The 20,880-nt window shown below is 51.9% G+C and overlaps 1 protein-coding gene across 2 annotated transcripts; it reads right to left on the reverse strand.

The window, feature by feature from the left end:
• Positions 1 to 3,216: 3,216 nt before the first annotated feature.
• On the reverse strand, positions 3,217 to 16,704 carry SUV39H1 (suppressor of variegation 3-9 homolog 1 (Drosophila)). 2 transcript variants are annotated; one of them, XM_011946711.1, is made up of 6 exons: positions 16,389 to 16,704; positions 13,226 to 13,371; positions 11,540 to 12,202; positions 5,817 to 5,963; positions 5,601 to 5,730; positions 3,217 to 4,794 (listed from the first exon to the last, which is right to left on the reverse strand). In XM_011946711.1, exons 1-6 carry the CDS (start codon positions 16,438 to 16,440, stop codon positions 4,661 to 4,663), a joined length of 1,272 nt encoding a protein of 423 aa, XP_011802101.1. In that variant the 5' UTR covers positions 16,441 to 16,704; the 3' UTR covers positions 3,217 to 4,660. The 2 variants fall into 2 exon arrangements, with proteins under 2 accessions (XP_011802101.1, XP_011802103.1); XM_011946713.1 differs by lacking the exon at positions 16,389 to 16,704 and adding an exon at positions 15,470 to 15,741.
• Between the last annotated feature and the right edge of the window lie 4,176 nt (positions 16,705 to 20,880).

Consider the following 20,880-nt stretch of genomic DNA (forward strand, 5'->3'; position numbering starts at 1 on the left):
AAGTTCTCTGAGTCATTTGGGAGCCTGTGTCCACAATGTGAGGTCCTAAGCCGTTTTGGGTCTGTGTTCCAGTTACGAAGTCTCTCCACTGTTTGTGGCCAACTTTGCACAAAGGTTTCCAAGCTGTTTGGTGATCCATGTCCATGACTGTCAGCCATCTGAAATCTTTCTGGATGAGGACAAAGGGCAAGTTCCATGAATGGTTTTGAGGACTGAGTCCAGGGTGTGATATTCCTGAAGCATTTAGAGGTCTGCGTTTAGAGTGGGAAGACTCCAAACTGTTTGGGGGTCTGAGTCTAGGATATGAGGTTTCTAAGCTGTTTGGGGTCCGTGTCCAGGGGATGTGATCTCAGTTCCTCAGGGATTTTGTCATAGGGTGTGAGGTCTTTAAGCTCTATAGAGGGTTTGTGTCCACATTTTCAGGTCTGTGAGGCCTCTGAGCTGTTTGGGGATCTGTCTCAGTGTATCAAAAGGCTGTGAGCTATTTCGGGGAGCTCTATGTCCAGTATATGACATCTCCGAACAGGAATCTGTGTCCAGGGTGTGAGCCTCTCAGTAGTTTTCAGGCCTGTGTTCCAGCATATGTGATTTTAGGGCTCTCTAGTATTGTGTCCGTGGTGTGAGGTCTCTGGGCTGTCTGGTGGTCTGAGAAGAGGGTGTGAGGTCTCTGAACTGTTGGTCCATTTCTGTCCCAGTTTGTGAGTTCTCTGAGAAATTGGTGGATCTTTTTCCCTGATTGTGAAGTCTCTGAGATTCCCGGAGGTCTGTAATCAGATTTCTAGGTCTCTGAGCTCTTTGGGTGTGTGGGTTACAAAGCGTGAGGTGTCTGAAGTGTTTGGTATTGTCTGTTACCAATAGAATAGAAATATATTGATTCCTAGGCTGCCTTGGCTCTGAACTGTTGAGGGGTCTGTGTCAGAAGGCGTGAGGTCATGTTTGAGCTGTAAACAGATTTGTTTCCCAGGTATGAGTCCTGTGAGCAGGGTCTGTTTCCAGGCTGTGAGATCTCTAAGCTCTTGGGGACTGCGTCAAAGACTTGAGTCTCTGAGTTGTTTGTGGCACTATATTCACGTGTAAGGTCTCTGGGATGTTTACTTGTCTGTTTTTGAGGGTGTCTCTGAGCAATTTGTGGGTCTCTATCCAAGGTATGAGGTTTCAGAACCATTTAAGGATCTGTTTTCAGAGGGCGAGGTATCTCGGGTGTTTGGGCAGTCTGTGTCCAGGGTATGGCAGCTCAGTTGTTTAGGGGTCTGTCCCAGGATATTAAGTATCTGAGGGGTTTGGAAGTCAATAATCAGGGTGTGGAGCCTCCAAATAGTTTGGGTAGTGACATCTCAAGTTGTCTTTGAGATGGTTGTGCATCTCTGTCATCAAAGGAAAGTTATCTGATGTGTTTGAGGTCTGAATCCCAGTATATGAGGCAGTATGTGAGGTCTAAGAGCTGTTTAGGAGTCTGTAGCCCATAGTTTCAGTGAAACCTGTGTTACTTGCGGTGTGTCCAGTTATGAGAGCTCTGAGATATATGTAGGTGTGTATCCCAGGGTATGAGGTTTCTGAGAAGTTTGGGGTCAATATTCAGGGTATATGGTCTATGAGGCCTTATACCCTAGGTGCCCTGTGTATGTCCTAGGTACCCTGTGTATGAGGTCTCTGGGCTCTTTGGGATCCTGTCACCTCTGTATGAGGTCTTTGAAATATTTGGGTATCTGTGTCATGGCACGTGAGGTCTCTGAGCAAAAACAAAGAGCACTGGCTCCCATTCAGGTTGAGAGATGATGAAAATAAGTAAGTATATCTGAAACGTGCTCTTCGTTCTCCACTTTATACCCTGGCACCATATAGATGCTCAATAAATATTTGCAGAAAAAGCTTCCCCAGCACACACAAACTTTTCATTTTGAATGCAGGAGGCAGATTTTGGGTTCAAAGCCTTTAAGAGCAGGGAAGTTCCAGCTAGAAGGTCTAGCTAGAATATTATCACATTTTAATATTTCCATTGATGTATTTCTCTGGTTATTTTTGTTTGCTTATGGCAAGTGATTATGGTTTTTCCATTTAGACAGCAGTGGATTTGGTTTTCTCTCTCTCCACTTTGCTCCACTCCTCTTACCCTCCCCCTCACCCCCCCAGTGCTGTATATAGCACCTGAGGCCTGGGCACTTGGTCAGGCAGGAGGTGGCAGGGTCTAGCCAGACACTACCAGTCATGGCTGGTCACCACCAGTCATGGCCAGTCAAGACTGATCAAAGCTGGTTATGGCTAGTCTAAGCTGGTCAAAGCTGATCACGGCCAGTCAAGGCCAGAAACCACTGGTCATGGCTGGTCAGGATGGGTCAAAGCCAGTCATGGCCAGTCCAAACTAGTTAATTATAGTCACAGCCAGTCACAGCTGGTCCAGGTTAGTCACAGCAGGCCAAGACCAGTCAAGGCTGGTCAAAGCTGGTCAAAACCAGTCCATTTCAGTCCCTGCTAGTCCAGGCCAATCCAAGCCAGTTCAGGCTGATCACAGCCAGTTTAAGCAGTCAAAACTGGTCAATCTCAGTCCAAGCCAGTCCTGATTGGTCAAGACGAGTTGAGGCCAGTCACGGCTAGCTACCACCAGTCACAGTCAATCATGACAAGTCAAAGTCGGCCAACACAGGTCAAGATCAGTCAAGTCCAGTCAAAACCAGTTATGGCCAGTCTAAACCAGTCACTTTAATTGCATTGTTTTGAGATAGGGTCTGGCTCTTTTTTGGAGACAGACAGGCTGGAGTACAGTGGTGAGATCTCAGCTCACTGCAACCTCCGCCTCCCAGGCTCAAGCAATCTTCCTTCCCACTTCAGCCTCCTGAGTAACTGGGACCACAGGCACATGCCACCACACCTGGCCAATTTTTGTATTTTTAGTAGAGACAATGGTTTCACCACATTGCCCATGCTGGTCTCGAACTCCTGAGCTCCAGCAATCTGCCTGCCTCGGCCTCCCAAAGTGCTGGGATTAAAGATGTGAGCCACCACACCCAGCCTTAAGTGCATTTTAAAGTTTAAGTATAAAACAGACTTATTTTAGGTCAAGATGTTATATAGACAATGGTGTAAGTAATATGCTGTGGGGGCTGAAATTTTGAGGATTAGAGTCAAATGGCTGAGGTTTGAGGAACGTGTTCCTGGGCAAACCCAGCTCCCAGCCTCTATCCCCTCAACCCCCACCCACACAAGCACCTCACATCTTGGTTTGTTCAGTCGACAGTTCATTTTATTGATGCCCACTCCAGGCTGCGTAGAGTTGAGGGGTGTACAAGAGGAGAACCAGATTCAGTCCATGCCTGGAGGTTAGTCTGGGGGGCCGGCGGGATGAACACACAGACAGACACATAGATCTGGCGTCTGATAGCAGGGCATACAGTCTCACGTAGGGGCACTCTGGGCACAGGTAGTCAGAAAGGACTTCCTAGAGAAGACCTCACAGGGGGTGGGGGAGCAAGGAGCAAGGCAGCCATCAGAACCTTCACCTTTTGTACATTTGTAGGCAGGTGACTTTTGAGACCAGTGGACCCAGGATGAGCGCAAAGGGCTGGGGTCTGGGAATGGCAGGCAGCAAGGGCTTCCCTCTCGCCTCGTCATCCCATAGTGGGGAAGCCATCTACCCCACTCCCAATTCTTGGCCTGTACTTTGCCTTTTGCCACATGGGCCCTTTCCTGGGATCCACCTCCGTGGTTTTCAAGGCTTCCCTGAGACAATCCACGTGGACCAGGTGCTCTACCCAGTGCCTGGCACCTCATCACCACCCCATCAATGCACACTCTTGTCCTAAGTGCTATCTACGGACTATTTAGATCTTGGTTCCAGCTCTGAGTGGTGTCAGCGGTCTTGACATCCCAGGTCAGGGCCCCCAGCAACCGTAGAGCTCCCAAGAGCCCTAGGTACCTTCTCTGCACTGTGAAGGCAGAGCTTGGTCCCAACCCACCTCCAGGGCTGGCCAGCTCTGTACTGCCTTCCTCTCACTGCTCAGTGGGCCATGGACACCCACTTCCCTTCCAGTGGCATGTGGGCATCCACTTCTCAGATATGCAGCCCTAAAGAAGAGACCCTACAGCTCTTTGGGCCAACACTAGCCAGCTGTAAGCACGAGCAGAAACCAGCCTCAGCCCGTAGCCCAGGGACCCCCTTTCTTTCACTAGTACAAAGTTTCTGTGGTCGGGGAACCAGCTTCATGTCGGGCTGGGCACTCTGGCCTCTGATGTCTGCCCGCCCTGGGGTTGCTTCCCCATACCTTTGGGGTAGTAAGGAGGAGGCCTGCAGCAGACCCCTCAAGCTCCAGGCAGAAGCAGGTGCAAAAACAAATATATTCTGGGGCTGGGCTGGGACTCACCCCTTGGACCTCCTTAATAGGCCACGAATCCCAACGACAGAAAGTCTTGATGTTGAAAAACTATTTCTGAAGGTGGGTGGGGGTTTGTAAGTGCAACCCACAGATGGGGCTGGGACAGGGAAAGGGGACTCCTGGAGTCAGTCCTCACCACGGCCACAGCCCTGAACGTAGAGCAGGTAGGAGCAGGTGGGGGCAGGTGGAGGCAGGCGAGGCCCTGGCAGTCATTCTCGACAGGAGGGCAGCGGTGGGGGAGGTGCGTGTAGCTTCAGGCCCCCTCGGTCAGTCTGGCCTCAGACTTCTAAGGGCTAGAAGAGGTATTTGCGGCAGGACTCAGTCCCACACTTGCACTCAATACGGACCCGCTTCTTAGGGGAGCCAGGGAGCCCAGCCAGGCCAAAGTTGGAGTCCATGCGGGTGCTCTCCATGTCCACGGGGTCCACTGTGGAGTCACAGCCAGGGAGGAGAGGAGGGAAGGAGGCAGGGAGGGAGGGGGAGGAGGGAGGGAGGAAGGCAGGAAAGGAGGCAGGGGACTTGTTAGAAGGCCTGGATGAAGGGTCCCACTACCCTTTATACCATGAGACCAAGGATCTTGGGGGCTGGGAGCAACTCTGGAATTTGAGTTGGGGGGAGATCTTAGGGTTGGTGGTTTGGGGCTAGAGCCAGGGCTCAGCACTGGAGGTTGTTCAGGCCAGGGGTTGAGGAATGCTGGGGGAGGCAGGGAGCTGTCAGGGAACCAGGAGGGTCATTTTAGGTGGGGGTGGGGGCAGGGGCAGGAATAGAGGGCTACCTGGGCATCCAGAGGTACATCTGAACTCTCCTACCAAAGACCTACCTTTGAGGGTCTCAGAGGTGGCTAGCTTATCAAGGAGGGGACTGGCTGGAGGCCACAAGGGTGTCCAGAGGCTTGGGATGAAGAAGGCCAAAGGGAGCTAGGAGTGGGGAGGGGCTGGGGGATGAGGGAAATTCAGTCAAGACTGGAGTCAGGAGTGTCTTAACTCTCCGGGAATCTTGGAAGAAGTTGGTATGAATGCCTCAGGGTTAGGGTTCAGGAGCTGGGAATGAGGAGACTCAAGGGGTAGGCAGGGGTCTAGTAGTCCGAATGGGGACTGGGAGTCAGGAAGAGCATCTTAAAGCCCCCGCTACAGAATTTTCCTTGGTTCTCTGAGTGATTGGTATGCCTTCGGGAGGGGTCCTTGTGTCCTAAGTCACAGTGCGCCCCTGCCCCCAGTCCCGTGCCACCCCCACCTTGCATGTTGTAATCAAAGGTGAGCTCCTCGCCTGCCCGGATGGTTCTTGTGGCAAAGAAAGCGATGCGGGGCAGCCGCTCGTCAAGGTTGTCTATGAAGACGTTGTACACCTGCAGGTTGGGGTCACACTGGGCGAGAAAGAACAGTTGGGAGAGTGAGGAGGGGCCCCAGTCTGCCCCTCTTGACCCCCTGCCCGCCTGCTGGGGGTACCCACACTGTGGTTGACAAAGTGGGAGATGTTGCCATAGTAGGCGGCATCCACGGTGTACACGTCCTCCACGTAGTCCAGGTCAAAGAGGTAGGTGGCACCCTGGCGGTCGTAGATCTGGCCCCGTCGCTCCGCCTCCTCTGAGGTAATGATCTAGGGAAAGGGCCATGGGTGAGGGGAGATTGACTGCGAAGGCTCAGGAAAGCCGGCACTGCTCCTGACCTCCGAAGGACAGGGAGCAGGAGGCACCCCTGCCCATGGACACACGCAGGCAGTGACGCAGAGGGTCTGTTGGCCCTTCTTGGGGAGCTGGGCCTCACTTGGCAACCACCCGGCCCGCCTCAGGCCTCTGGCTAACAGGAGTCATCCCTGGCGGTGAACGCAGGCTGGCCTGGCCGCAGGGCTCAACTGGGGCCATGTGAGCGCCTCCTGCCGCCACCCAGCAAGAGCTGCCCAAGAACCCCTGGAGCCTCCAGCACCCTGGGACAGAGCAGGAAGGTGATCAGGAGAGACCAAAGCTAGGACAAGAAAGAAAGTGACCCGGGGTGCCACGGGGAGAGACACTGACTGATCCAGGCAAGGGAGCCTGAGCCCGTATAGGACCCAGCAGGGAGGGCGTGGGGAGAGGGGAAGAAGAGATCCAGGCCGTGGGGAAAAGGGGCAAGGGCCTCAGGCAAGAGAGGTGGAGGCAGAGGCAGAGGCAGAGGGAGGCCGAGGTCCAGAGAGCCAGAAAGAGGCTGAGGCCACACACTTCAGAGACAGCAGCAGAGAGGGAGGAAAGATGAAGGGAGAGCACGGTGAGAGGAGCTCTCCCTTGGCCCAGGGCTGTGTGGTGTCAACTGGTGCTTCAGACAGCAGTGGGTGCCTCCTCCCCAGCTGGGTCCCTGCCTGTCCTAGGAAACAGGCAGCTTTGCTGCCATCCTAGCCCCAGCCTGTCCTTGCTTCCCAATCCACCCCAACAAATCTCTCCTCTGTGGCCCCATGGCCCCTCTTCCCTGAGGTCAGCAATGGCAGCCTCCTGGCAATCCCCAAGCATAGCTGACCAGGCCCTTCCCTGGGTGGGGGTCCCACTGTACCTCAGCCAGGAACAGTGCACAGCACACAGGAGACACATGGGGACTGCTGGTTACTTTGATTCTGCTTGCTGGCTTAGCAGCCTGTCCTCTGTCCAAGTGGCGGCCCTCCAGGTAGCTCCAGCACTCCCCTGCCACACTTTTTCCTTCCCCTCCCTTCTCCAGAGACCCCTCTCAGGCCTCCTTCCTTGCTCACCCTCATGTGGGCCGGTGACCATGCCCTTCTGACTTGGGAATCCATCTCCTTAGCTAGGATGGCCACACTGGTGTTCTCCCTGGCTGTCCCCTCAAGGCTGTGTTCCATGCCAACGGCTGACTAACAACGCCTTGAGGAAACCAAGATTTACCCCCCCGCCCTCGGGCCACACTACCCACTGCCCTGTGTTCCAGTTCTGTTCCTTGAGGAACCTGGCTCCCCTGCACCCTGTTTTTGTTTGTTTACTCATCCATTCGGTGGGTTTTTATTGAGGCCTTCCTTGTGCCCAGTCCCAGCACCCGGGGCTCATGGTCTGATCAGGGAGACACAGGGACCAGGCCCGGTCACCATTCTCAGGGGTCACAGGTGGGTAGGGGATACACAGGAACCAGGATTGGTCCCTTCCCTCAAGGGGTCAAAGTCTGGTCACAGAGAGACAGATTCAGACACCCACAGTGTAAGATTGTGATCAGAAAACAATGCTTAGGGCTTGAGGGGAAATGGAGAAGAGAAGGATTCTCTAAAACAAGTTGCAGATCATAAAAGGGCTTTACCACCTGGTGGAAGAGTGGGGACTCTCTCCTAAGGGCTACAGCATGAGGGTGGAATATGTCAAGGTCAGTCTCCCTTCACCTCTGGAGAACACACAGTCTTCCTTGTGGCATCAGCTCAAACAGATGGGACCTCTCTGGGCAGCCTTCCAAGCTTCCCGTTCTTCCCCTACCTCAAAAGCTGGCCACTTGTCTGATAAAGCCCTGGGATCAAAGGGCAGCCTCTCCCAGGCTCACGGGCCTAGTGGGTGGGGTATGAGCCATCTTTTTCACTGTAGGGCCCTCCTCGAGCCAGGGGGAGTGCCCACATCCTCCCTGGTCTCCATCTTTGTGCCTATTCTGCCACTACCTGCTCTCCCAATCTCACCAGGAGTGAGTCATAATGCAGGCCCTCCAGGGCACAAACGCTTCCTGGTTCCTTCTCCTCTTCTTTTAAGTCCCATTCTCTAATGACTGGTCAACCCTGAAAGCTTGGGAACAGATCGACCTGTCTCTGCTCCCTAACAGCTCTCCAGAATGAATGGAAAAGACAGGCTATAAGCTGGCAGTTCTGAGAGGGTGCTGACGTGATTGGGAACTAGAAGACTTGGAGTCAGCTGCTGCTCTGCCCCCTCCTGGACATGGGATCCTGAATGTTCTCTCTGCCTGTTTCCTCAGCCAAAAAAAAAAAGCTACAGCCTGGCAGGGCACCAGTTTTAGACATTATTTGGGCCTTTATTTTTTTTTATCCATTGTACTACTTTTGTGATTTTAATGAAGTTATTCCACCTCTGGGCCTCAGTTTTCTCATCTGCAGAATGGGAATGACAGTGACAAAATCCCAACCTGACAGGGACTGTTGTAAAGATGCATACAAGATCATGGATGTGAAAGGTGTTCCTGTTTCTGATAGGAGAGTGAGCAGTGTTAGGAGTGGTTATGAGGACCACTTATAAATGTAAGGTGCACCCTTATTTTATGTGCCCTTTACCAAGAAAGGAAAAACTGCTGTTAATTATAAATGATACACCATGATTTAATTAAGACATCTTCATTTCAGAGATGTTAAAATAGGAAGAAAATGCATGTTTTAGAATGGGTAAAATAGGCTGGCATTGTCTCTTGGGTGAGGATGGGAATGTTCTGCAGGAACGTGAAAGTTCTGACCCAATGTGGGAGGCTGCAAAGGAGGAAAGGGCAGCTCCCGTGGAGGGAGCTCTTGGTACAGACTGTCAGTACATGTCCCAGCTGAAGGACAGTAGATAGCATGGTGTGCAGATAGGCCCTTGATTCCGTAACACCCTGGCAGCATCTGGGAGGGCACTACAGAATCAAGTAAATTAGAACTGCTGCAACGAAATTTATGACTATTACCCCAAGTAGGATAAATAAAGACTACAAATAGGACCCTATCCGGTCAGGCTGGGTCCTGTAGCCAGATGGGTTACAAAAAAACTTGGTCTTCTGGACATTTTGGATTTGCTGAAGTTTGGACTGTGCTGATAATGTTTGTATCAAACTTACTGTGTACTGAACACTGTTCAAGTGCTTTTTCCAAGTGCTTGATACATAGTAACTCATTTAATTTTTGTAACAAGTGTGTGAGTTGAGTGCTATTATCGTTCCCATTTTGCAGATTAGTAAATGCAGGCACAGAGGTTTAGTGACTGCTGATGAGTAGTGGAGCTGGGATTCAGCCTCAGGCAGTCAGGATCCAGAGTCCACTCTCCTAACCATTTGCTATACTGTCTCTTCAGAGGGGGATGCGGGAAGATGAGTTTGGCTCTTTCCGGAGGCCTGTGGCACCATCAGGAGGACCCACAGGTCTAAGAGTGCTGGAGGGCGACCAGGAAATAGTGCAGCAAGAATGTGTGGAGAGCAGGAAGGGTGAGGACAAGGCCGAGAGGATCCCTGGAAACCTTGATGTTTCCAGGGTAGAGGATTAAAGACACTAAGGAAGAGCACCCAGAAAACTCTCAGGCCCAGGAGGGTCCGAGGCTGCCCTTGGGGTATAGAGTCTTCCTCCTCGACTGTCAGGACCCTGTGTGGTGGACAGTGTTTCCTCCAGATGCCAGTACAGTGAGGCTGAGATACTTCTTGCTCTGTGCAGCCCCTAGGACAGTGGACTGTCGGGGTCCTGTGGTCTGGACATGTCCTCCTCCAGAGAGTTTGGGTTCCTTCAAGCTCTGGACACTTCCTCCAGAGTGTCAGGACACTGAGGGCATGGACACTTACCCCGATACTGTCAGGGTGCCCTTGGGTATAGACTAGATCTCCAGGCTGTCTGGATCCCTCTGGGATGAGGACACTTCTTTTTCCTGACTGTCATGACAGCATGGGTGTGGACACTTCCTAAATCAGACCAGGTCCTCTAGAGTGTGGGGAGCACAAGCTCTTCCTCCAGGTCACTGGAGTCACTGTGAGACATGGACTTCCTACAGATTATCAGGACTCTCTCCCCCTCCCACTGTCAGGAGCCCTCAGGGTGTGGACACCTCCCCACTCCTCCTTCCAGATGGCCAGGTCCTGTGGCATGTGGACATCTCCTCCAGCAGGCCAGCAGGGTTATCTGGACAGGGTGTGGCTGTCTCCTTGCCCAGACTGTCAGGGTCCTCTGTGGTATAGATTGTTCTGCCCAAGATTATCTCTGTCCCTGTGTGGTGTGACCCTCTCTACTTTACAGTTTCTCAGAGCAGGAGCCTCTCCTTGTCATCAGTATCAGTGCTACAGTGTGGACACCCTCATGTAAGTGTTCCTCAGGCCAGTTTCTGTCACTTTCCAACCATATCACACCCCTAAGGGACCTATGGAAATATATAGAGGTATCTGGGGTTGTCACTATGACAGGGCACACTCATGGATTTAAATGGTAAAGGTCCAGGAATGCTAAATGTCCCCCAATGCATGAGACAGTTCTACGTAACAAAAATTCATCTCATCCCAAATGCTAACTGCATCCCATCTTAGAATGTGACATTTTTCTGTTGCAGATACTTGTTATCTACTTGCTAGTTATGGCTATGCTTTAGCCTTGTGCAGCTGGGCACATGGCTAAAGCACATCCCGTTGCCTCCCTTGCACGGAGGTGAGGCCAGTGACTCAGTTCCAGCCAGTGGAGCATGGGCAGAAGTGATGGGTGCTGCATCTAGGCCTGGCCCACTAGGATGGGCCCCTTCTATCCCCCACTTGTCCCGCCTGCCAGGCAATGCTGAGGATCTAGTGGTGACTCCAAGGCTTCAAGGCACAGCAAAGGCACAGGAGGGAAAGAGCCTCGGTATCCCAGTCGCTGTGTGAAAGGATACCCACCCAAACTCCCACAGTGGACTGTTCCATAAGCAAGCAAACTTGTAATGTGCAAAGTCACTAAGATGAGGGGGTTGTTTTTACAATGGCTGGCTTGCCTACTACACTCAGCTTTCCCCAGTGTCCTGAAAGTCTAAAGGAGTTAGCCAACCTTTGTCCAAAGCATGTCTCATCCTACTCCAGACTGCGTTCCTTCTGTGCAGACTGGTAAAACAATGCTCCTCAGGCAGATACTGCTTGGTGATAAGATGGGCCCTTGTGAAATGAGAAGAGGAAGTGCCTTTCCAGCTGATGCAGCCCTATGCCAGACCACATGGCCTGATACAAGGAATGCTAAGGCTGCCTGGATCTCAGCTCCCACTTTTCTTCTTTGCTAAGTACCCTGATAAAGTCAACCCAGTGCAGAAGTATTTCGGTGTTTCTGTAACCACCAGCATGGCCATGCTGGTGTGTACCAGCTTGGAATACTTGTCCCTGCCCGATGTCCCTATGACACTCAGATCAGTGTACCAGGCCTTTCCCATGGGGAAAGCAGGGAGTTGTAGACACACAGTGAGGAGAGCTGGGTGCACACTGTGAACACAGGGTGGGAAGAGCTGCACACACACACTGGTCCCATCTCCCTACCTCTCCCACGTACTCCATGACGAAGCTGTTCTTGCGAATCTTCTCCAGGGTGCGGACGCCCCAGCCACGCCCATCATCCGTGCGGAAGATGCAGAGGTCATATCGGATGCCTTTCTGTACCACGCGATTCGGGCAGTCATAGCCGCAGCGGCAGCGGGAGTTGCACTCGTAGATGGGCAGCCCGGCTCGAAGCCGCACCTGGCCCTGGTCATTGTAGGCAAACTTGTGCAGTGACGCCCCCGGGCAGCAGCCTCCAGTGGGTGCCCACAGACAGTCCTGGCACTCGCAGCCCACAGCCACCTGGTTGAGGGTGATGCCCTCACCAACACGGTACTCATTGATGTACACGAAGGCCCGCGGGGGGCCGTCCAGGTCCACCTCATTCTCTACAGTGATGCGTCCCAGATGGCTGCGCTTGGCATTGAGCTCCTGCTCCCAGCGACGGAGCGCCCGCCTCTGCTTGGCCTTCTGCACCAGGTAGTTGGCCAAGCTTGGGTCCAGGTACCGGGGGGTCTTTGACCGGTGGTGCCGCCGGAGCAGCTCCCTCTCTAAGTCCTTGTGGAACTGCTTGAGGATACGCACACACTTGAGATTCTGCCGTGGCTCCCAGGTGCTCTCTGAGTCTGGATATCCGCGCCATTTCACCAGGTAATATTCCTGTTCCTGTTGGGGGTGGGTAGGGGAACGGTGGTACCATAAGTGGTGAGATCTTTGGGCCAGCCTTCATGGGGCTTCCATCCCAAAGCTGATGGATAACACCTAACCCACCCCACCCTTTTTCTGGAATGACTTCATGCAGTGGTTAAAAAGCATGGGCTCTAGAGTGAGGATTACCAGGTTCAAATCCTGCTCTCCCCCTTACTGTCTGTCCAAACTGTTCCAACTTTTAATCTCCCAAACCCACTCCCCTCCTTGGTCTTCCCCATCATCAGCTCCCTCCTTCTAGCTGTTCAGACCGGAACTCCTGGAGTCATCCTTGAATCCTCTTTTGTTCACACTTCCGACATCCACCCTCTGCACATCCGGTTAGCCCCACCTTCAAAATACATCCAGTGACAAACCATCGTCACTGCCACCACTATGGCTCACCTGGACCCTGACAAGTCCTTGCCTGTTTTAGGCAGCTTACATGTATTATTAACGAACTTAATCCTCACAACCCGACATGAGGTGGATGCTCCTAGTCATCCCCCTTTTACGACAAAGGAAATGAAGTACTGAGGGTTTGGGTAGGTAAACACAACCAGGACTGGAACCCAAGCATGCTGACTCCAGTTTGTTCTCCTAACCATCCTGCCACTCCCCCTTCTGGCAATAACTCCCCATTTCACAGTTGTTAGGGGATTAAATGAGTTTCCGAGAGGAAGCACCTGGCACACTGAAAGGGCTCAATAGCCGTTAGCTATTGACATTTCCACTCCAGGGTTCAGCATCTCAATCTTTGCAGTTACTTTGTATTCCTAGGGAGATGGGAAGAGAATTCCTTCCGGCTCCTGCCCCCATCAGAAAGCTACTTAGTTTCCCTATCTGTAACATAGGGATAAAAGGGTCTGTTCATCCTATTTTTTCAGGGTCAGAGGAGAAAATTCCCTTTGGAAACAGATGTGGGCAGTTGGGGACAAGAGGGCAGGACACTAACTTCCTTGTGACCTGTCCCCTCCCAGAGCATGGTCACCCCAGACTCACGCGGATCTTCTTGTAATCGCACAGGTACTCGACTTCAAAGTCATAGAGGTTCCTCTTAGAGATACCGAGGGCAGGGCAGGAGAGCTTGGCCAGGCGGCACAGGTCCTGCAGCTGATTCCAAGAAGACTTGCAACATACGCTGCAGCCTGGATCAAGCGGGGCAGAAAGAACTATTACTGGGCAGTCTGACAAGGCCAGGAGTCAAAGGGGACCCCAAATCCTCCCTGGGACATCCCAAAGACTGCCTAAGAGTCAGGGAAATTTAATCCACAGGCCTTCCCCAGTGCTGAGACTGTTCTACAACAGAAATGTGCTTTGAACCCCAATGCTCACTGCCCAAGGCTGCCCCTGGAGCAGCAGACCTCTGAGTGGGGTTTGCAACATGAATTGTCCTAAAGGAATCTATTTCCAGAGCTTCAAACTCCATGTCATTCCTAATACTGCCTGCAAACCTGCTTTGGGTTCAGGACCTGACTACCCTTCTCTCCACTTTGCAAAAGAAAGAGAACAACCCCCCATCTCAGTAGGATGCAATGCCCTGAGGTGTTGGGGGCGGCGGGCACGGATGGGAGGACAAGATTAAAACCTCCAGGGCACCAAACAAAGGCTAACTGGAAAGACTGGTCTTTAATCCCTTATCTCAAACTCCTGGGCCAGATGTGTTTTGGAATTCAAAATTTTTTGGATTTTACAAGACTAGTTCTAGGATACATCACCTAACACCCCCAGCGTGGCCACGGGACATCAAGCTATAATCAAATGCATTAACCGTCCTGCAGCAAAAGTATGAATTTCCCACATTAAATAGGAGAAATAGAGATATAAAATAGCCTCACAGAATAGTTCCACTTTATAATCTACTTTTGCCATAAATGGTGCCAAATTTAAGAAAAGGATTTCAGTTTTCAGGGCTTTTTAAAAAAGATTTCGGAATTATGAGCAAGAGATTGTGGAATGCTACTACATTACAGGAAGGCTCCTTAAATGATCAATCTGGGTGCCTTAAATCCACAAGGTATATTTTTTCACACTACATTTTGACTTTCTGTCTCATCCACCTTTCTGTGAAGAGTAAAGCTCATCCAAAGGGTTATGCTCTGAATTTATACGCAAAGCAGTACAGATTAGTGACACTGATTCTTTTAAATATACCTGGTATATTTCCGGGGCTGCCAAAATTTTGTAAGACATAGAGATTTTTAAAAAATAGATTTCTTTCTGATTCAAGGCACATTCTTAATCAATGTGCTTTAGAAGCCATTTTATCAAATCAGGTCTCAAAAACATTCCAAGGGCAGTCAGTCCTCATCTTACTTCATCTTTTTAAAATGTTTAATATTTTCTGCCTCCCATTGCAAAAATCACACTTAAACTCTAGATGTCAACCTAAAAACGTACAAGAGCTTTTCAAAATTATTTCATGTGCAAGCCATACCCCCCCCACTTAGGCAAGACCAAGTGGAGACCGAGCCCGCATGTGCCCACGCTTTCCTCTCCTCGCAAACCCCTTCCTTCACTTGCATTGGAAACCCCACTTAAGTGGTCCCAACTAATACCTCCAGCTGCTGGCTCCGGAATTGGCCACAGGTGGACTCTCCTGAACCCCTCAGAGGTCCCCCCACTTGTGGAACCCGTCCTCCCTGCGGCTTTTGTCACATAGAGGGCCCCCCCAACATAACTGAGTCACCCCTCTTTCCCTGCACATGGGGGAGTCCAGCTGTCCTATTAGGAAGGCCCCATTTCCCTCTTCTGGGGGATCCTCTATTCCAAACCCTTCTCCCATCACGCCGAGAGGCGATACGTTCCCCCTGAAGAGTTCCCTGTCCCCGCACTCTGAAGGGGGGGGGTCTGTCCCCCTTATCTTCCCTCCCCTTCCGGCGTCTCGCGTGGACACCGAATGGGTAACGGTCACCGGGGGCCGATTTTCCCGCGCGCGGGCACGGCCTCCCCAACAAGCCCCCGCGCGTGCGCGCGCCGGTCCGGTCGCGATCTGCGGCGCGCGCCCCCCTCCTGCGTCCCGACTTAGCCCCAGGCCCGCTGCGTTCCGAGGTACGCGCCCCCTCCCCTGAGCCCCGCCCAGCCCCGCGCACCAGGCCCGCGCTCCCCGAGCTCCATCCTTTCCGCGCCGAGCTTCCGGCTCCCGGCGCCGGGGCCTCAGACGCCGGGGTCCCGAGCTGGCGACGCCACCCCTCCAGCCCACCCGGCCCGGCCAGCGGGCCCGCGCCTCTGTCTCCACTGCTTCACCTTTTAAATTTTCCGCCATCTTTCCCCACGGCTAACGACATTCGGGCCTAGCCGGCCTCGCGAGAAGAGAGCTCGCGCGGGCGTGGCCGGGAACGCGCAGCCTATTGGCCGCGGCTCGCGACTCGCAGCACCCGCGCGGACCAACCGGAGAGCCGTGACCGAACCCCCTCCCTGCCGTCCGGCTCGGTCCCGGAGGCGGGTGCTCGCCGCACTTTCCCAGAGTGCGTCTGGGCGGCGGCGGCAGCGGGAGCGACAGTGGCGGTAGCTAAAGTTGCCCGAGGCCCTGCCCGTGCGCTGGTCTGTCTGTCACACTGCTAGCCAATCACCTCATCAGCCAGTCACCGTGGCTCCTGAGTTCTGTCATACTCCCTGTTATCACCGTCACTCAGCCCGTCATCACATTTTAACCCCAAGCAGGCCGGGGCTCCCAGGTGGACTAGCGCCACATCCAACCACTCAGGCGGTCGCACCAGACCCGTGCCTAATCAGATCCCCGGCCCCCATCCACACTGCTGGGCAGTCAATACCGGCTTCCATTTGTGCCCTCGGGCCAGCGGCGACTCCTTGGAGGCAGGCAGACAGCACTGTTAGCCAGCCAGCCTTATCATTCCCTATTACTGTCTTGTCCTCAATCAGTCCTCCTTTCCACCCACCATAGCTCTGGGACCAGCTGCGATTCTCCCTGGCTAAATCCTCTCATAGACTGCAGCATCCAGCCATGCCCCCAGGCGGGCTGTGATTAGGTCGGGGCAAGCTGTCATTGTCAGCATCTAATACAGCCATGTTGGACACTATCAGTTGATCACTGTCTTTCCCTCAGATTACTTCTCATTCACACCATGATCAGTCACAACACCCAGCTAGGCCCTCAAAGCAAAGAGTCACAGCAACTAGAGGTACGATTAAGCCTCCACACCACCTGTCAGTGGGTCAGCCAGTCTGTCATTTCTCAGGCGACTCATCCCCACCATTGGTCAATCAGTCTCCTCTGATGCGTTGAAGCTGAGATTTTATCAGGGCAGACAGTCCGTAACCACGTACAGCCATCGAGTCAGACAGTTATGCTGATTTTGCTGCTGGCCAGCTGGCCTGTGACTCGTTCAATCCGCCCCTCATCACATCGTCAGTCATTCTCAGCATCCGACTGACCGCACCGTCTGTCAGGTGATCAGTCAGTCATAGCACTCAGCCAGGCCCTCCAGCATGCTGTGATTCGAGCAGCGTGGACAGTTGATTACCAGATACAGCTGCCCAGCAAGCAGCCACGGATATGTTGACCAGTCAGCCTGAAGTTTCCCCAGGTGGCCCTCCTTTATACAGTGCCAGACAGTATAACATCTAGACATTCCCCCAGGCCAGCTGTGATTCCTGACAATAGTCATTCACAACATCTGGCCACCCAGGCAGGCAGTAGCACCACGGACCATCAGTCAGCCAGCCTGCAAGGTCCTCAGGAGGCTGCCTGTCTTTTCCACTGTCAGGCTAGTCCTAGGCAGGCTGTCATTCAGTTAGATGTTCAGGAAACCGCGCTGTCACTTCCTCAAATTGCCCCCTCTCCCTGTCACTGCATGAGTTCTGTAGTCAACCAAACGGTTATACAGTTAACCAAACGGATATTCTGTCTGCCTGCTAGTCCAGCTTAATGAGCTGTGAGCTCATTAAGAAGTGACTGGCTGGTCTGAGGTTCCGTCAGCCCTAGCTTGCCCTGAGTGGGACAGACAGGAACGAAAGTCCCACCATGTATCCCCTTCTCTCCCTTATTCCTTCTCGAGCAGAGTCAGATTTTCGTCCTCATGTACTCCCAGTCTCCTCGGGCAGCAGGACTCTCCCACTGCCGGGTGTCCAGGAGACCTGTCCAACCCACAAGAGTGATTTAAGACAGGACCTCTGCCTGTCTGGATCTGAGAGGGAGACAAAGGGGTCTGTGGCCAGTAGTGCCCCAAACCACTATAAAGTGGTGGGCAAAAGCCTGGATTCTGGAGCCTGACTACCTGGACTCATATCCAGGCTCTGCCATTTACTTGTCCTTAGGCGGTTTCTTAAATTGGTCTGTAAAACCTTGAGTAAGTGACCTTGGGGTGGGTGTCTCTTGCTCATCTGGAAAGTGAATCATTCTGGACTAGCACTTTTTCAGGAGACCTCAAAAGTTAAGAGGCCATCTTAGAGCTACCGTGTCCCACCTTCAGCCATTTGTAAGTTCATTCAGCATTAAATTAATGGCTACTGCGTTGCCCAATGCTGGGGCCAATATAAGGTTTTATTCATTTCAAGCTTCACAGGTTTGACCTATTGTAATGTAAACCTCAGATTGGAGTGTAACACAAATACAGAAGGGTACACAGACCAGGGGTGAACACTGTAATGAGTTTTCACAAGCAGACCTACATGTGGAACCAGAATGCAGGCTGAGCAACCATTTAGCCAGATCTCAGAAGCATTTAATTGTTTTGTATGAATCTATTGGGTACAAGTGTAATTTTTTTTTTTTTTTTTTTGAGACAGAGTCTCACTCTGTCGCCCAGGCTGGAGTGCAGTGGCGTGATCTTGGCTCACTGCAACCTCCACCTCCCAGGCTCAAACAATTCTCCTACCTCTGCCTCCTGAGTAGGTGGGATTACAGGCGTGTGCCACCACACCTGGCTAATTTTTGTGTTTTTAGTAGAGATGATGGGGTTTCACCACGTTGGCCAGGCTGATCTCAAACTCCTGGCCTCCAGTGATCAACCTGCCTCAGTCTCCCAAAGTGCTCTGATTACAGGCATAAGCCACTATGCCAGGCCACAAGTGTAATTTTGTTACACAGATATTTTGTGTAGTGGTGAAGTCAGGCATTTTACTGTATCCATCATCTGAATAATGTACATTGGCCTCCCAAAGTGCTGGGATTACAGGCATGAGCCACAGCGCCCGGCCACAAGTGTAATTTTTTTACATGGATACATTGTGTAGTGGTGAAGTCAGGCATTTTACTGTATCCATCAACTGAATAATGTGCATTGGCCTCCCAAAGTGCTAGGATTGCAGGCATGAGTCACAGCGCCCGGCCCGCAAGCATAATCTTGTTACATTGTGTAGTGGTAAAGTCAGGCATTTTACTGTATCCATAGCCTGAATAATGCACATTGTACTCATTAAGTAATTTCCTCATCATCTACTTCCTTCCCACCTCCCCACCCTTCCAAGACTTTGTTGTTTATCATTCCACATGCTATGCCCATGTGTACACATTATTTAGCTCCCACTTATAAGTGAAAAGATTCAGTATTTGTCTTTCTGTTTCTGAGTTGTTTCATTCAAATTCATGATCTTCAGTTCCATCCATGTTGCTGCAAAAGACATGATTTCATTGTTTTTTATGGCCGAATAGTGTTCCATTGTGTGTACCACATTTTTTTTTTTGAAACGGAGTCTCGCTCTCTTGCCCAGGCTGGAGTGCAGTGGTGTGATCTCGGCTCACCGCAACCTCTGCCTCCCGGGTTCAAGCATTTCTCCTGCCTCAGCCTCCCAAGTAGCTGGGACTACAGGCATGTGCCACCACGCCCGGCTAGTTTTTTGTATTTTTAGTAGAGACGAGGTTTCACCATGTTAGCCAGGATGGTCTCTATTTCTTGACCTCGTCATCTGCCCACCTCGGCCTCCCAAAGTGCTGGGATTACAGGCGTGAGTCACTGCGCCCGGCCAACCAGAACACTGGATTTCTGAGGTTTCCGTGGGGGACTGGGAGTAGGGATAAATGATACTGACGGATCCTTCCTAGACTCAGTGCCCATCTGGGGACCTCATCAGGGTGGGGTGGGGAGTGGTGTTGGGGGTTAAAGAAAAATGAATTAAAGGAAACCTGAGACTCCCTCCTTCTCTAGCTTGGGGGAGTTCCCCTTTCCACCTACAAATTCTTCCATTGCTGTTGCAGACAGAAGAAGGCTGCCCTCTCTGGAGTCTCCCTCACTTTATCTTCCTCCCCCCTACCTTTCTCCTTTTCTCCTTCTCTAAAGGTAGGATGTCTGAGATCTCGAATTCACCAGATTTCAGAAATCGGAAGGGGCAGGGAGCTCAATTTTAGGCTTTGATGTGCAGCAATTTCTAATTATGCCCTTCGAAATAGCTGTAAATGCCGAGGACACTTTTGAGTTACTCCTTTATTTCTGGGAGAGCAAGCCCTGGAGGAGGCAGAGAGGTGACTCTGTGGGATCCCAGTTAGAAATCAGTTATCTCCATTGTATAGATGAGGAAACCACAGCTCAGAGGTGAGACATCTTTCCTGGGTCCTAGAGCAGATCTGTCTGATTATTAAGTCTTTTCCTCTTCCATTGCAATCTTCCATTGCAACTGGCTAGTGCTTGATTTGAACTGGGAACTGGGCAGAGCCAACTTTTAAAAATGAGAGGGGGATCCTGCCCATCAAGATCCTGGTGTGTGAGTTGTTATGGGCATGGAGAATGAGGAGGTCTGGTCATTGAGTATGCTCTTAATCTAGTATTGTGTTGATTGAATTATTTATTTATTTTTTTTTTGAGACGGAGTCTCGCTCTGTTGCCCAGGCTAGAGTGCAGTGGCGCGATCTCGGCTCACTGCAACCTCTGTCTCCCGGGTTCAAGCAATTCTCCTGCCTCAGCCCCCATTAGGAGCTGGGATTACAGGTGTGCACCACCATCCCCAGCTAATTTTTGTATTTTTTAGTAGAGACGAGGTTTTGCCATGTTGGCCAGGCTGGTCTCAAACTCCTGACCTCAGGTGATCTGCCCACCTCGGCCTCTCAAAGTGCTGGAATTACAGGCATGAATCACTGCACCCAGCCAATTGAATGATTTTTTAAAAAATAATTAAATGCATGACGTCTGGCCTTATGCCAAGCCTTTTCTCACCTCAGGGCCTTTGCACTGGTTGCTCCCTCTGCCTGGAACCCCTTTTCCCCAAATATTAACTGGGCCGACGTTTCTCTCTCTTTAGGTCCAGCACCACCATCACCTACTCCAAGTGACCTTCCCTGACTGCTCCATCTGAATGTTGTTTCGTCTGTATCTCTGCCTTACCACTCCACAGCATTTATCATGATCTGCAACTATCTTTTATCTCTTTTCTTTTTTTTTTTTTTTGAGACGGAGTCTCGCTCTGTCGCCCAGGCTGGAGTGCAGTGGCCGGATCTCGGCTCACTACAAGCTCCGCCTCCCGGGTTCACGCCATTCTCCTGCCTCAGCCTCCCGAGTGGCTGGGACTACAGGCGCCCGCCACCTCGCCCGGCTAGTTTTTTGTATTTTTTAGTAGAGACGGGGTTTCACCGTGTTGAATCATCCAGATCCACCAGGATGGTCTCGATCTGCTGACCTCGTGATCCGCCCGTCTCGGCCTCCCAAAGTGCTGGGATTACAGGCTTGAGCCACCGCGCCCGGCCACTATCTTTTATTTCTATTTGA

Source organism: Colobus angolensis, unplaced genomic scaffold (genome assembly GCF_000951035.1).
Source record: "Colobus angolensis palliatus isolate OR3802 unplaced genomic scaffold, Cang.pa_1.0 Scaffold252, whole genome shotgun sequence".
NCBI lineage: Eukaryota > Metazoa > Chordata > Mammalia > Primates > Cercopithecidae > Colobus > Colobus angolensis.

Excerpts from the sequence above, each read along its gene's own strand:
- SUV39H1 (XM_011946711.1), bottom strand. The coding sequence starts at position 16,440 with ATGGTGGGGATGAGTCGCCTGAGAAATGACAGACTGGCTGACCCACTG. Across the intron at positions 5,964-11,539 it reads TCATGGAGTACGTGGGAGAG|ATCATTACCTCAGAGGAGGC; the intron begins GTAGGGAGATGG and ends CCCTTTCCCTAG. Across the intron at positions 5,731-5,816 it reads CCCACTTTGTCAACCACAGT|TGTGACCCCAACCTGCAGGT; the intron begins GTGGGTACCCCC and ends TTTCTCGCCCAG.